This window comes from Morone saxatilis, unplaced genomic scaffold (genome assembly GCF_004916995.1).
Source record: "Morone saxatilis isolate NCDOM2014 unplaced genomic scaffold, NCSU_SB_2.0 Contig6, whole genome shotgun sequence".
NCBI classification, from domain to species: Eukaryota; Metazoa; Chordata; class Actinopteri; family Moronidae; genus Morone; species Morone saxatilis.
The window spans coordinates 12312338-12325867 of NW_023340206.1; the positions used below are offsets into that span (position 1 = coordinate 12312338).

Genomic DNA, 13530 nt, shown 5'->3' on the forward strand with positions numbered 1-13530 from the left:
GGGGGGGGGGCTGTGTCCCCAAGTTTCAATAATAATAATAATTAGTCTTAAAAAAAAGTTTTATCCCTTCAAAATAAAAATAAGAGAAGATATAAATGAAGTCATCTATTTTCCTGTTTGTAATCACTAATCCCTCATATCATACATGATGTTGTTTGTGTGTATATTAAGAAGCTATGTTATATGTTCTACAAAAACAACATTGGGAACATGAAACTATGCAGGAGTAACAGAACAGCTCTAAATGTCTCTTAATGAAAGAAAGAATCCATTAAAATGTAAATAATGTTCAATACTATAATACTAATCATGGAATAATAGTCAGAATTTGTGGACTATTGTATTACAGATACAGTGGTCAATCAATTAGCCAATAATAATATTCAGAGCCCCCCCTCCCAATATATATATATATAGCAACTATATTAGCAAATATTATTACTTGAATAATTACAACACAACATACAATTTCATTTTAAATTAGGGGAGTATTGGGGGCCATGTCCATCTGATCACTCCTTCATTTTTTTGTTAATGTCCAATATATAACACTTTAAACCTGAGTCAGACAATAATCTGCAAGGGGGGTCCGTGTCCCTGAGTTTCAATAATAATAATTAGTCATAAAAAAAATTAGATAAAAATAAAGCTAAAACTAATTATTGACAGGAGATAAGATATAAACGAAGTCATCTATTTTCCTGTTTGTGCTACTATAAGATGTAAATATATTAAGAACTAACAAGGGGGGCCGTGTCCCCCTCCCGAGTTTCAATAATAATCATTCATACAAACGATCACTGTGTCCACACCTGATCTGTGAATATGACCTTAATCAACCATATTTGAGCAGGAGAAAACATATAAACAAAGTCACATGACAAACAGCTTTAAAATGTCTCCTAGAAAGAATCCATTAAAATGTAAATGTAAATAATGTCCAATACTATAATACTGGAATAATCAGTAATCAATGATAATAATCAGTGGTAGCAGATCAAATTGGGGAGGAGAGGATCCCTCCAATATGCGTAATTTACGCACAGCTGGGGAGGAAGGGTCTCCCCCGCTATCCACCTACAGGTAGTTGTGTTCTGGTGTCACATGGTCCACAACAGGTGTCGTTAATTTCCTCTGACAATAACAGCAGGTAAACTACAACAACGACAGCTTAAAACACTTGATGTTCTCACAGTAACTTCTCATTTTCACCGATTGTTTGTTGGATTGGATTGTAGTCAACAGACGCAGCGACCCAGTGTTTGTTTGTTTGTTTGTTTGTGTGTGTTTGCGTCGGCCGTTCAGCCTCTGACTGACCTTATAACTCTCAAGAAACTCCAGTTCTTCCTCTTATTTTCCTCCACTTTCTGTCTTTATTCCCCTCGTTCGTCCACGTGTCTTCATGAGCGAACTTATCGCTAATGAAAGGTTTTCAGCTGCCGCGCATGCGTCAACGTAATTGTAACCATCATCATAATTTTCTTCTTGTTCTCTCAGGCCAAAGAGCTGCAGACTCTCCACAACCTGCGCAAACTCTTCGTTCAGGACCTCACCACACGTGTCAAGAAGGTACAGCACCTTCCTCTGATTGTTTAGGTCATTTAGTATAATTTGTTTTTCTGTATGTCTGACATGTGCTCTGTGTTTGCAGAGTGCAGAGCTGGACTGTGAAGAGGGACTTGGTAACGTGGCCCAGAAGCAGAAGATCTCGTTCCTGGAGAACAACTTGGAGCAGCTCACCAAGGTCCACAAGCAGGTAAAGTAACCAAACAAAAAGCAGCTTTAAATGAAAGAGAAACTCCTTATTAACTTTCCCCCCACTGCCCTCAGCTGGTTCGAGACAACGCAGACCTTCGCTGCGAGCTGCCTAAGCTGGAGAAGCGTCTTCGTGCCACGGCAGAGCGAGTCAAAGCCCTGGAGAACGCCCTGAAGGAGGCCAAGGAGAACGCCATGAGGGACCGCAAGCGCTACCAGCAGGAGGTGGACCGCATCAAGGAGGCCGTCCGGGCCAAGAACATGGCCAGGAGGGGTTACTCTGCACAGATCGGTGAGCTGACTGTTAGACATTTGAAACTTTGACAAAAGGGAGAACAAAATTACTAAATAATAATAATAATAAATCTGTGTGCCTCAGCAAAGCCAATCCGGCCAGGCCATCATCCACTGTCATCCCCCATCAGCACCTTCAGGGCCGGAGGCGTCTACACCCACAACTAAAACCACAACTGCAACATAACTGTAAGCAATCCTTTTAATTCCACTTGGTGTTTGACACACTTATACTTTTTATTTTTATCTTAAACTCTTTGTTTCTTCCTGCAGATTGACCATAAACAACTCGACGCATGCCCACCGCCCCACCTGGAACCACAAGCCCCGCCCCTCCTGTTGGAGCACCAATGGGAGGCCATCACGACAGACTGTCACCATCATCCAATCATCCATACTGTATATACCTTTAAGAGATACAACATATTTAATTTGCTGAACATCATGGCCTCATTTAGGAAATGTTGTTGCTTTACATCTTAAAAACTGACCAATCAAAATTATTATAGATTTTTCATTTATGCAACAGAATAAATAAAGCGTAACATTTATAAATGAGGCCCTGAGTTTCTTTCTGAAGGAAGTGAAAATCGACAAAGCTTGAAGCGTCAGGAAGGAAAGGAAAGGCCTGTAGATTTATAATTTAATCTTAAACCAGCATTCATGCATTTAAATGAGTAGTTTTAAATGAGAAGATTGATACCACTTTCATCTTTGTCCATTCAGTAAGAAGCAGCATGCCATAAAGACTGACTGGCTTCTAGCTGAGAGTGAGATGAGAGTGGTGTCAATCTTCTTGTCAACCTAGAGTCAAACTGATGTCATGTTTTTTTTTGGGGGGGGGGATTAACAGCCTGTGCCATTGCAGCTAACGCCTTTTGAGTTTCTCACCTTGATAAAGTTGGAGGTTACAGCTCGAGTTACAGCTCGAGTTACAGACAGCGAAAACATACTGACACACAGCTTGTTAAATTGCCGAGTATTTGTTCCCTCGCTGAAAAGCCCCCGGTTGCATTTCTGTACTAAAACCTTGTTGTCTTTGAAGTTACTGTTACCTCTTTTGTCTCCCTACAGGTAACAATCACAAAAAAGAAACACTTCTAGAAGTGTGTCCCAGTTTATATCTGAATATTCTGAGTTGTAGGACGCTGCTGTTAAGTCAAAAGGATTGTATCGTACTGTAGTCCTGCAGAGACACTGACCAGCCAATCAGCCGTTCCCTGGGACTCAGTACAGTACTACAGTCTGGTTTGTTATAACAGCAGGAAAAATCTCCGTAAGGCTCCTGATCAGCCAGTCAGTAGATCTTAACACATGGAGATAAACACCAAAAATAATTATTAATTTAATCCCGAACAATCCTTAAAGTCTGTTTTTCACTCTGCCACACCTTGTGCCTTTAGAAACACCTGAATCACCAGAATAACAGACTTCCACTGAATTACCTTAGTTCAGCATCTTCAGATTTATAAGAGTAACTAAAGCAAAAGATTGTAATCGATGAGGCCCCTTTATTCGATATATTTAAATGTCTGTGCTGCTTTCCTTCGTGCTGCCAGTTTAGCATGTTTTTGAATGCACACTATTATGGTCAGGTGATACTTTTGGTGGCAGAGAGCAGTGATACAAAGGGCAACCTTTTAGGCAACAGAGCATCAGGATTGTTGCTTTCATTGCCCCGGATGTTGCCAATGACTATCACAACTCTGAGCCCCATTATCAGCTTCTTTATTTGACGTTTGTGGCTGTTTTGAGTGAGCGGGACGGCTGCGGTCACACTGTACATGACCAATAAATGAATGTAACTGCATGGACTAGAGCTTGTGTTAAAGGCATGCTCAGGGAGGACATATTTGTATACCTGGTGCATTCATCATGATGTACATTTTGAGTTTGCAAAATGTTTTTTAGTTTCCTTGTTTATTTTGGCTGTGGCATCATATCTCTGAATATACCTACAACTGATGCAATTAAAGCTAATAAAGATATTTAACTTTGATTTTTTTGTCATTTTTAATAAGATGAAAGACTTTGTTGTCTTGTCATGATATAATCTTTAATCCCTATACATATATTTCCCTCTGTAACATTGCACATTATCATCAGTTTTGGACAGAACAGACAGATGGGGTATTTTGGTCAGGTCACAAGTAAATTAATAAAAATAATAAATAATAGAAAAATCTTCTTCACACAATCACATATAAAGTTCTACATATTGAATACAACAATGTAACAGGACAGTTAAACCATTGTATCTGTACAAATAGATTTTCACATGTTTTTATCACATATTTCACATACTTTATGATATACTGCAGTTTGGGCCAACATACAGAAAAGCAAAGGGTTATCGATGTAACCCCGGTTCTCTGAGTCTTTAAAAGTTCTTCGGTAAGTTTCTCTTCTTCAAACCTGGGTCAAATAATATTTAACAACAATGTTTTAGAGTGATTTTTGCCGCTAATATGGTCAATCCCTAGACAGAGTAAATAGTGTTTGTCCCAGGTGTGGTCTCAACATCAGTAGGTTCTTCATGATGATGCTGGCAAACAATAACTATGCCAACTTAAAGCCAACACACTGCACACTTTTACTGCAGAGAAAAATTAAATCAAGTTGACTTTAACAAACACTCTGGTGAACAACAAGGTTAGGGCTGGGTTTAATTTTAAAAAGCAACTTTTGACTAAGACGGATGGAAAAGATGCTGCGCGTTCATAATAATGCAGATAAAGTTTAGGGTTTTTTTTTTTAGATTATCCCTTTTGAAATGTCACAACAATAGTAAACTGGACTTACTTTAGTTTCTTGAAGTGTGTAATACCTTAACAGTCGTTAAGGTCACATGTCATCATGTGAGAGTTGTCAGTCACATGGGTGCAGGTGTGAACAGCAACCTACAACACAACCTACTCATTAGTCAGGTTTAGAACAATTTTTAACCAAATTCAGCAAAAAGAAATGCTTATCAATGTGTGTTTCCAGAAACTTTACCAGAAGGTCAAACTAAAGATTATTTCCATCTGGTTATTATTTTCTCAAGTAATGGATTTATTGTGTGGTGTTTGTTGACTAACTAATTGATTAATTGACTAATTGTTGATTTGATTTATCTGCATTATTGTGCACATGGTCTAACTTAGTCAAAAGCTGCATGGAGCAAACCAAGCCCTGGTCATTCAGTACAGGTTCAACACATATGCACACACAATCACATGCATCCTCAACCTTTCACACGACCATACAGCGCACCCACCCAAACACCCACGGAAACAGACGGCGAAGCTCGACGTACACGGTGTCCATTTTTGTTTTTACACCCAGGAGTCAGGGGAGCCGGTGAACTTGTTCGCCCTGTTTGAAGGCCTCCGTGTGGTGGAGTAGAAGTCCACGTAGTTGGTGTTGGCTTTGAATTGGAGCGACTGGCTGGCGTAGCCATCGGGGGAGGATGGGGTCAGGTGGACCGGTTCGTCCTCGTACTGCTCCTCTCCGTAGCCTTGAGGGGATGACAGGTACATTCTGTAGCTGTTGTAGTTCTTCCTGTCGGGCTCGTCGTAAAATGGCTCTGTGTGCTGGGAGAGGGACAACAATGGGATTTATTGAATGGGGAATTATACAATTATGTTAAGAGGTAGTGCTTCAATTTAATCATTTTCAGTATTGATTGATTAATTATTGTCTTAAATTAACTGAGGAATTGTTTGGTCTATATACTATGCAAAATTGTTTTCAACTAAGCACTTATTTAAAATCCTACTGATTGATTAAATAATCTGAATAATAATTTTAATAGGAATCAAAGCTAAAATCCAATACTTTAATGTAACAATTTCTTACCTGGGACCTTCTCAAATCCTCTCCTGACTGGGAAGAATATGTCCCAATGAAATATGGAGTTTTCTTCTCAGACCCTTAAGTGGAAAATTCAACAGCACAGAAGGGAGAAAAGGTGTGTCAATTTGGTGTTAATCTGGTGGCAAGTGTGTGTTAATGAAGAAACATCAGTGCAATCAATACGAACCTGTGTACTGCCGTTTGTGTAAACTGTTGTCTCCATAATACGTGTCGAGTTGCATAGATGACTGTGCCCTCTGATAGTTTGTACTGTGTCTTCTTATCCCGAGCATCGCTGGCGAGGATGTTGCGCTACCACCTGAGAAAATAAAAGACAAAACAAGAAAAAAAAAAATCAGAAAAGGCATAAAAAAACTTTAAAACGACCGTCAACTTGACCTCACTTACCGGATCTCTTACCTGATTGGATGACGGGGGACATCTGCAGCGGGCTGGTGGGCAGGGTCGGCTGTGAAAGGTAGCGGTCTCGCTCCAGAGTGGAGACGGGAGTGACAAAGTGAGTGTAGTTCCAGCCGTCCTGCACACACAAAGTTCACATCAGTTTAGTTACAAATAAGTCGGAACAATGTTTACAGTTTCTTTCCCTACAACATTATAAAGTTAAATCAATTGTATTGAGTTTTTTTTCACCAGGAGCAAGAAACATGATCACATCAATCCTCTCTGAAGATTTTACTGATTACTTTAAAGAATCTTCATGGCCTCTCCCTCTGTCACATCTCTGACCTATTAGTACGGTACGTGCCGGCTCATGCTTTGAGATCCTCAGGCAGAGGTCTTCTGTCTGTTCCAGAGGCCTCGTTAAAAACGAAATGGGACACAGCTTTTTGCAGCCGACGCTCTGGAACAATCTGCCTGAGGAAATCAGGTCGGCTGAGTCAGTCTTTTCTTAAAACATACTTTTATCTAAGAACCTTTCCTGATTTTACCTCTTTTTGCTTTATCTGGCTGAAATGTTCTTTTAAAGCTTGATGATTTTATATGTTATCATGATGTACTATGGTCTTACCCTGAATGATAAACAGATGATCTGCTCTATGTGTACAGAACATTTCTACAACTCTTGGATTACTGAAATGGTTTTTTAACCTGCTAAACTAAAAGAATATGAGTTAAAAGAAGAGTGTCTGTGCTGGTACCGACCTGTTTGTAGAGGCTCCTCAGCTCCCTGTACTGCCACAGCGTGTTCAACACCTGAGCCGCTGCCTTCACGACCTTCATCGAGTACCTGCAACATCAAAGTGAATCATTTTAAGGATAAAAAATTAAACAGAAAAGGGAAAATATTATTAAAAATTAAACATTTTCATCACAGGTACAAAGCAGCTGCTGTCTACATGAAGTTTCTCTGCGGTTTCGTACCCTTTCCCTCGACCTTTGCTGATGTCCACCAGCTTCTCGATGCCTCCGCTGTCGGCTAAAGCTTTGGCGTTCTCCATGTTGCGGCTGGTGACCTCGTGCAGCGTGCAGCACACTGACGCCACCGTATCGTCTGACAGCACCGACGGACTGCCGCCGGGCAGCCGGTTCACCAGGTCCCGCATGGCGTACTTTCCTGCAGGAAATATGGACTTCATTCAGATATTTAATTCAGTTTATTTTCAGTTTAGTTTTTATTGTCTAAAAAAATTTATTATTAGCTTCAGTGTTTAGGTTTTTCCATTTTTTAAATTTAGGGGTATTTGTCTCAATAAACAAGTGCACCAATGCCTTCTCTAATGCTTATTCTGTGGACATACTTGCACAATATTGTTTCAGTTAGATTTCATTCTTTTATAAAGACTTCAACACAAGACAAGTTGCGTTGTAGTTGCATCATTTCACCCTCTCTTTCTAAATGCCAGACAGTAACTACGGTGGCTGTAAAAAAAAAAAAAACTCCACTATTGCTTGTAGGATGACAAGCTGAGGAAGAGGACTGTCAGCTAGTGGTATGTAGGTATGTAAGGTTTTAATGTTTGCACCAAATTTGTTTACAGGCAGAGCGCTGACTGAATAGTTTGATTTGGTAAATGTCAGTTTAGTGACCTCTTTATTAGTAATTTATCTGGTAATTCCAGATATTTGCCATCTTCAGGAGGGACCCTAGTTCATAATGTTTGTACAGAGAGGAAAAACACCTTCAACACAGCTGTTGTCCATAAGGGGGCGATGTGTTATCACCTTTTCAAGACTCAGTCTGATTGGAATGAATGGACTGTGATGAGATACAAAAATCTGTCTTGAACAAGCTGTTGTTGTTGTTGTTCCTGACTGACGTGTGAAGAGGATCTTTTCACAGTTTGAGTTTCTGGGGATCAATCTGTTATAGAGTGTGTGTGTGTTTGTGTGTGTTTTAGTGTGTGTTTGGACCTATCAGCTCCTTGTTGCGACTGTCCAGTGCCATGTTGCGGAGAGCAGTGGCGACGGAGCAGACGACCCGGTCGTTGTCCATCCTCAGCAGCTCCACCAGGATGGGCAGACCTTTCTCTTTACGCACCGCTGCTCTGATGTACGCTGAGAACTGGACACAAACAGTACATATTGTTCTCAGATACTAGATATCTTCTCTTTTTTGGGGTACTTTTATATTTTTAAATGAGTGGTGGTATACTGCTAAAATGGTATTCTTCTGCAGAAAAGCATGTACAGTAAGAAGTCCCACCTTCCAGTTTCCAGCAGAGAGGTTCTGCAGCGACCCGGCGGCGCCCTCCAGGGTGGCGGGGTTGGAGCTCTCAGCCAGCAGGTTGAGGTACGGCTTCACCACCATCGGGTGCCACAGCAGCTCTGCCCCCCTCAGAGACTGGGAGAAACCCGGGATCGGCCCAACGCCGTCCCACTGCACGAAACACACATTAAATATGTTTTTAAACTCAACTTCGACTCCTTATGCAGCTTCTCACATAAGGATGAAAATGTGTTTGTACCTTGTCGTCGGGCCAGCCGCCCCGCTTCCTGCCACGCCTCCTCTTGCCCCAGCAGAGGTAGTCCAGCTCCTTGGCTGGGGAGGAGAAGCCAAGCAGGGTGTCTAGCTCCTGGTTGCCGAGGAGACGAGAGGAGGGCATCTCCACCTCCAGCCGGTACGAGAGGTTCCTCAGGGTGCAGACACTGTTCTCCACGATCTGAGAAATATAAAAGTCTAAATATCTCAACAATCAGAGATCAATGGGAGAGCTTTTTATGGTGGTGTGAATTATTATATACCTCTTTTACATTTTAGGGTTAAGCTGGGTTCGAGTTATGTGGAAGCTGAGCCATACTTCTACTTGATGCAATTGTTAGTAGTAGTGGGCCGCTGTGTGAAAGTGTTGGACCACGTAGTGAAGCCAACACGGACGTAACAAAAACTGCAGTCCCAGTTTAACAGCTGGCTCCAGCAGTGAGTCAATCCCCATAAGGCCCCATGTTAAAATACTTTACAGCAGAAATAAACATGTTTACAGCCTGTTACAAAAAACAGTTTTGGTCTCTATAGTAAATTTCCCCGTTCATGACAACAGTCTGAGGTAATGAGCTCTCTCTCCTCTCTCCACCTCTATTTAGACAACCCCACAAAGCTCAGATTATAACTTGTACCCTGGTTAAGAATTTGGTTAAGGCTGTGTCAAGGTCAGGTTATGGCGAGGGTAATACTCCTGGGAATAAATTGTGACAAAAAGTGTGTGTTTTTGCAGCACCTTGCTGTCGTAGTCGGAGGTGTTAACGCAGGCTTTGAGGACGTGAAGCAGCGAGTCGACGAGACCTTCACAGCAACGCAGCTGACTCCTCGCCTCCTCTCCTGCTGAGCTCAGGTTCCTTACACACACACACACACACACACACACACACATAAGGAGCCACACATTAATTCAGAGTGAGGTGCAGTGTGTGGATTCCCCCACAGGGTGGCTTTAAAAAACCTGCCCGGATACAGTAAAGGAAGGAGCTGATCCTCCAATAGGAACCTTCAGCTGCTGCTAATGGCGAGCTGACATGAGAAGACTGCACAACAGCACATAACTCCCACAATGCATTTCTATACTATCAATCTACAGTCTCGGTCAGTCTGAATGCAGAGAAATGCTGGAGGCTGATTTGCACAGAGAACTAGTTTCCCTGCAGCACAGAGTCACTTAAAGCTGCCTTATTAGAGGAAATAACAACCATCAGAAGATGTTTAATGAAGCCTTGTTTGATAAAAGTTATTGCAGTGCAGCTTGTTTTTGCTTTTACTGGCTATAGTGGATAATCTTCATCTTGTTATTACTCGTCCGGTGATGTAACCTCACAGTCAACATACTCATTACTATAATGCTCAGTGAGCTTTGGGAATTAATTAACTTGCAGCAAGAACAATTTTTGCAAGGTAGCACTTCAGGAAAGACACCTGGCTTTGGTCTTGATTGGCTCCCGACACTGAACAATGACTGGCGCCAATCCAATCAGGCCAATTTGTGGCATTCGGGCTGGGGAGTCTCCACCAGGCAGGTTTAATTCATTTGATTTAGAGAGGATGGTGCCCAATCAGAGTTAAATTCATTCAAAAGATTCTTCTCTCAAGGGGTCTCCCTGTTTGCTTAGTAAATGAATGGTTACTCCTCTGCCAACATAAACTGATGGATGGTAGAGATGGGAAAGAGTCCTGTGTTTTATCTGACCACTCAAGTTGGTCGTATGGCTACAAAGTTGGTCTTATGAGGGTTAAAAATACTGTAAATTGTTAATAAGGGCATTTGCGTATTACAACACAAACATAAAATAGGAAAATGAAAAAAGGCGCCACAGGCTGAAACTGATTTGATATTTAATGTGTCTGATTTGTCTGACCAGGAAGTTGCTGACCTCTTTGTGTGGTGCACTTGATGAACATGCATGCAGTAAACACACTTTACACACAGCAAAATATTTTGGAAAATCTGCCCTGTATGCGTGTGCTGGGACAGGAATGGCTTCAGAAGGTGCCTGAGAATCCTTAGATGTTTAAGATTTGAGTCACTGATAGTTGTCAGTAAATCCAATGATACACAGTAAAAGTGTATGGGGAACTTTATTGTCCAAAAACAAGAAATATAAAACAGGGTTACCCACAGTCAAACTCACTGTATCCATGGCAACATTATACTGTTCACACAAGAACTGACTTTTAACATTCTTCAAAATACTGTCTCATACTGAGTTCAAGCACATATTCATTACAAGCAGTCAGCAGCTCGACTTCCTGGTCACACAAATTGGACACATTAAATCAAATTCAGTCTTGACTTGTTGGATTCACAAATGAATAATGAAATAACTGATTGTGTTTTCCGCTTTTAGATTATATACTGAATATGGAAAGAGTCAGTGATACACAGATTCGTATATACTGCAGCATACTGGCTGTCTTGAATGTTGACATGAATGCTATTTACTAGTCGGAAACTAGTAATTACAGCAGCCAAATGAGTTTCAAAATCAGCATGTTCACACCGTCTTTATGAAGCCTCGGCAAGAGGCGACTCTTGCCGTCAACGGTTGGACAGCCTCCTGTTTAATTGCCCTTCCCGTTTCTGGCCTCATCTGGGACGACCCAGTCTTTACCAAGTGTTCTTGGGTTGTAAGATCTTCTCCACTCAGTGAGCGAGTGCTCCTTCCAGGGGACGTTGGACTCAATCTCATTAGATATGTTAAAAAGGGGAAGAGAGGCCAAGTGCTCGGCCAGTTGCGAGCTCAGGGAATCTTAAGGCGCTCTTGGAGATGAAAAATGTTTTTTTAAGCACTTTTAAAGAGAGAAGTTTTATTAAAAGGCTTCATTTAGTCTGGCATATTGGTTAAAATACACACCGGTTTCCACTTCACACAGTCTTCGACATCAGGGTGGAAACAGTAAAAAAAGACCAGGTACTCTATATAAACAGTACATTGGAAATAAGCATCAGTATCACGATTCATTTCTTTCACATATTTGTATCGGATTTTAATTGCTCATGATATATTATTACATTCCTAATCACAATAATACCAGAATATTAATATCATGAAATAACTGATGGTGCTCCAGTCCCATTAGGTTGTTTATAAAAAGGGTTCATTCAAACACTGATATACTAATGCATTCAATTAGATATTTATCTTCTCTCATTCTTTTTGGTTTTCTTGGGTATTATAGATCACTCACACTGGCCTAGGTTGGGAAATATAACTGTGCTATTTGAAGTTTTACAGGATTGTGTAAAACGTGAAAATCTGCATTATTATCTTTAGCTGAGGTGAACTGAATCATCTGGAATTCAAGGAGCTTCTATATCAAATTACACTTTTCGAATGAGCCCAAGTTAAGCTTTTTTATTTTCTAGTACACGTGAGCTGCCTGCTATTCTTCTGCAACTATCGCTGTAAAAAATTTGCAGACGATGAAGCTAAATCTTCAACCTCGGCTTTGACTTTTAAGACACGCTTTGCTGTTATTTGTCTCTAATGTGGTCAAATGCCTACTTGAGATTTCATGCCTGCTTAAAATCTCCATTACAGAGCCTCTCACTGACGATTATGCGTCTGTGATTATGCGCTGTGGTTTTACAGAATCATTAAAATGAAAAGCAGAGACAGAGAAAAGCAGCAGAGTCGAACAATAAATCCAAAAGTCATCCTTGCATTTCAAAACGAGAATCGATCTAATGAGCTGACGGCACGCCTGGTAACTCAACAGGCTTAGGAGGCGAGGCACTTTGTGAGATCTATTTTCATTAATAAGTGAGATTTGTGTGGTTTTAGGACAGTAAAGGCTGTACTGTGTGGTGATGATTATGATTAACATTGAGTAATGGGGGCGTCAGCAGTAAGAGTCTTTTACAAAATGTTATTTTTCCATTTTTCTATCAAACGGAGGATAATTTTATCATCACAGGACAAAAATCGACAAAGCAATACATTTTTTATGACACATTAAGCAGTGTGGGGTGGGGGTTTGTTTTGTTCCTCACCTCAGGCAGCCGGTGGTGTTACGCAACAGCAGGGAGGACTGGAACTTGACTTTGTGCTCGTCGCGGTGCGAGACGCTGCTCCAGCCCGAGTGGGGGATGACGACCGTGTTGGTCAGCGTGGTCAGAGCGTCGCGAATGATGGTCATCTTCACTGCGTCACATGAAGAGAGGTTCCACAGGACGCCTAAGGGTGCAAGGTGCCAAAAAAAGAACGTTTACAGTTTGCCAAGATGTCACGTCAGAAATCAGTGTTTCTTCTTGTTCTTACAGTGTGATGCTTGAGCTTCACTGTGCAGTTTGATGCTAGAAGGATGTTTTCACATTCATTTGCAGAAAGTTTCTCTGTGCTCACTGAAAATCTGATTTTAAAGCTGCAGCAGGTAACTTTGTGTCTTATATACTGTATTTTTTCCCTATATCCTGACAGCAGTACACGAGACAGATAATCTGTGAAAAGATCAGGTTCCTTTGGCTCCTGATGGCATTTGCAAGAATCCACCAGGACTGAACAAACACAATCAGAGCCAAGAAAGATATTAAGACGCTTTGGGTTGTATGCTTGAAGACAGTTGATTATTGAGTCTCATTCCCAATGTCCAAACATTTTACACCCTGGGAATGAGACTCAACAATCAACTTGGCTTTGATAGGTTGTTGGTGGATTCTTGCTATTAGGAGCACTAGGAGGACCCAGAGAAACCTG

General features: G+C 41.1%; 2 protein-coding genes across 2 annotated transcripts in view; one reads left to right on the forward strand and one right to left on the reverse strand.

Moving 5' to 3' along the window:
* Positions 1 to 3851, forward strand: part of LOC118339680 (kinesin heavy chain-like) — a 20395-nt gene extending 16544 nt beyond the window's left edge. Inside the window, exons 20-24 of the mRNA XM_035677380.1 lie at positions 1498 to 1569; positions 1652 to 1756; positions 1831 to 2047; positions 2135 to 2238; positions 2323 to 3851. Coding sequence (XP_035533273.1) covers positions 1498 to 1569; positions 1652 to 1756; positions 1831 to 2047; positions 2135 to 2217 — 477 coding nt within the window. The 3' untranslated portion in view covers positions 2218 to 2238; positions 2323 to 3851. The remainder of the gene's footprint in view (positions 1 to 1497; positions 1570 to 1651; positions 1757 to 1830; positions 2048 to 2134; positions 2239 to 2322) is intronic.
* A 179-nt stretch (positions 3852 to 4030) lies between these two features.
* LOC118339681 (plakophilin-4-like) overlaps positions 4031 to 13530 on the reverse strand; it is a 43279-nt gene continuing 33779 nt past the window's right edge. The window contains exons 10-21 of the mRNA XM_035677381.1: positions 13096 to 13130; positions 12828 to 13011; positions 9564 to 9681; positions 8814 to 9008; positions 8552 to 8725; positions 8260 to 8410; positions 7270 to 7462; positions 7051 to 7135; positions 6307 to 6424; positions 6074 to 6205; positions 5890 to 5963; positions 4031 to 5624 (exon numbers count right to left, since the gene is read on the reverse strand). Coding sequence (XP_035533274.1) covers positions 5367 to 5624; positions 5890 to 5963; positions 6074 to 6205; positions 6307 to 6424; positions 7051 to 7135; positions 7270 to 7462; positions 8260 to 8410; positions 8552 to 8725; positions 8814 to 9008; positions 9564 to 9681; positions 12828 to 13011; positions 13096 to 13130 — 1717 coding nt within the window. The 3' untranslated portion in view covers positions 4031 to 5366. The remainder of the gene's footprint in view (positions 5625 to 5889; positions 5964 to 6073; positions 6206 to 6306; positions 6425 to 7050; positions 7136 to 7269; positions 7463 to 8259; positions 8411 to 8551; positions 8726 to 8813; positions 9009 to 9563; positions 9682 to 12827; positions 13012 to 13095; positions 13131 to 13530) is intronic.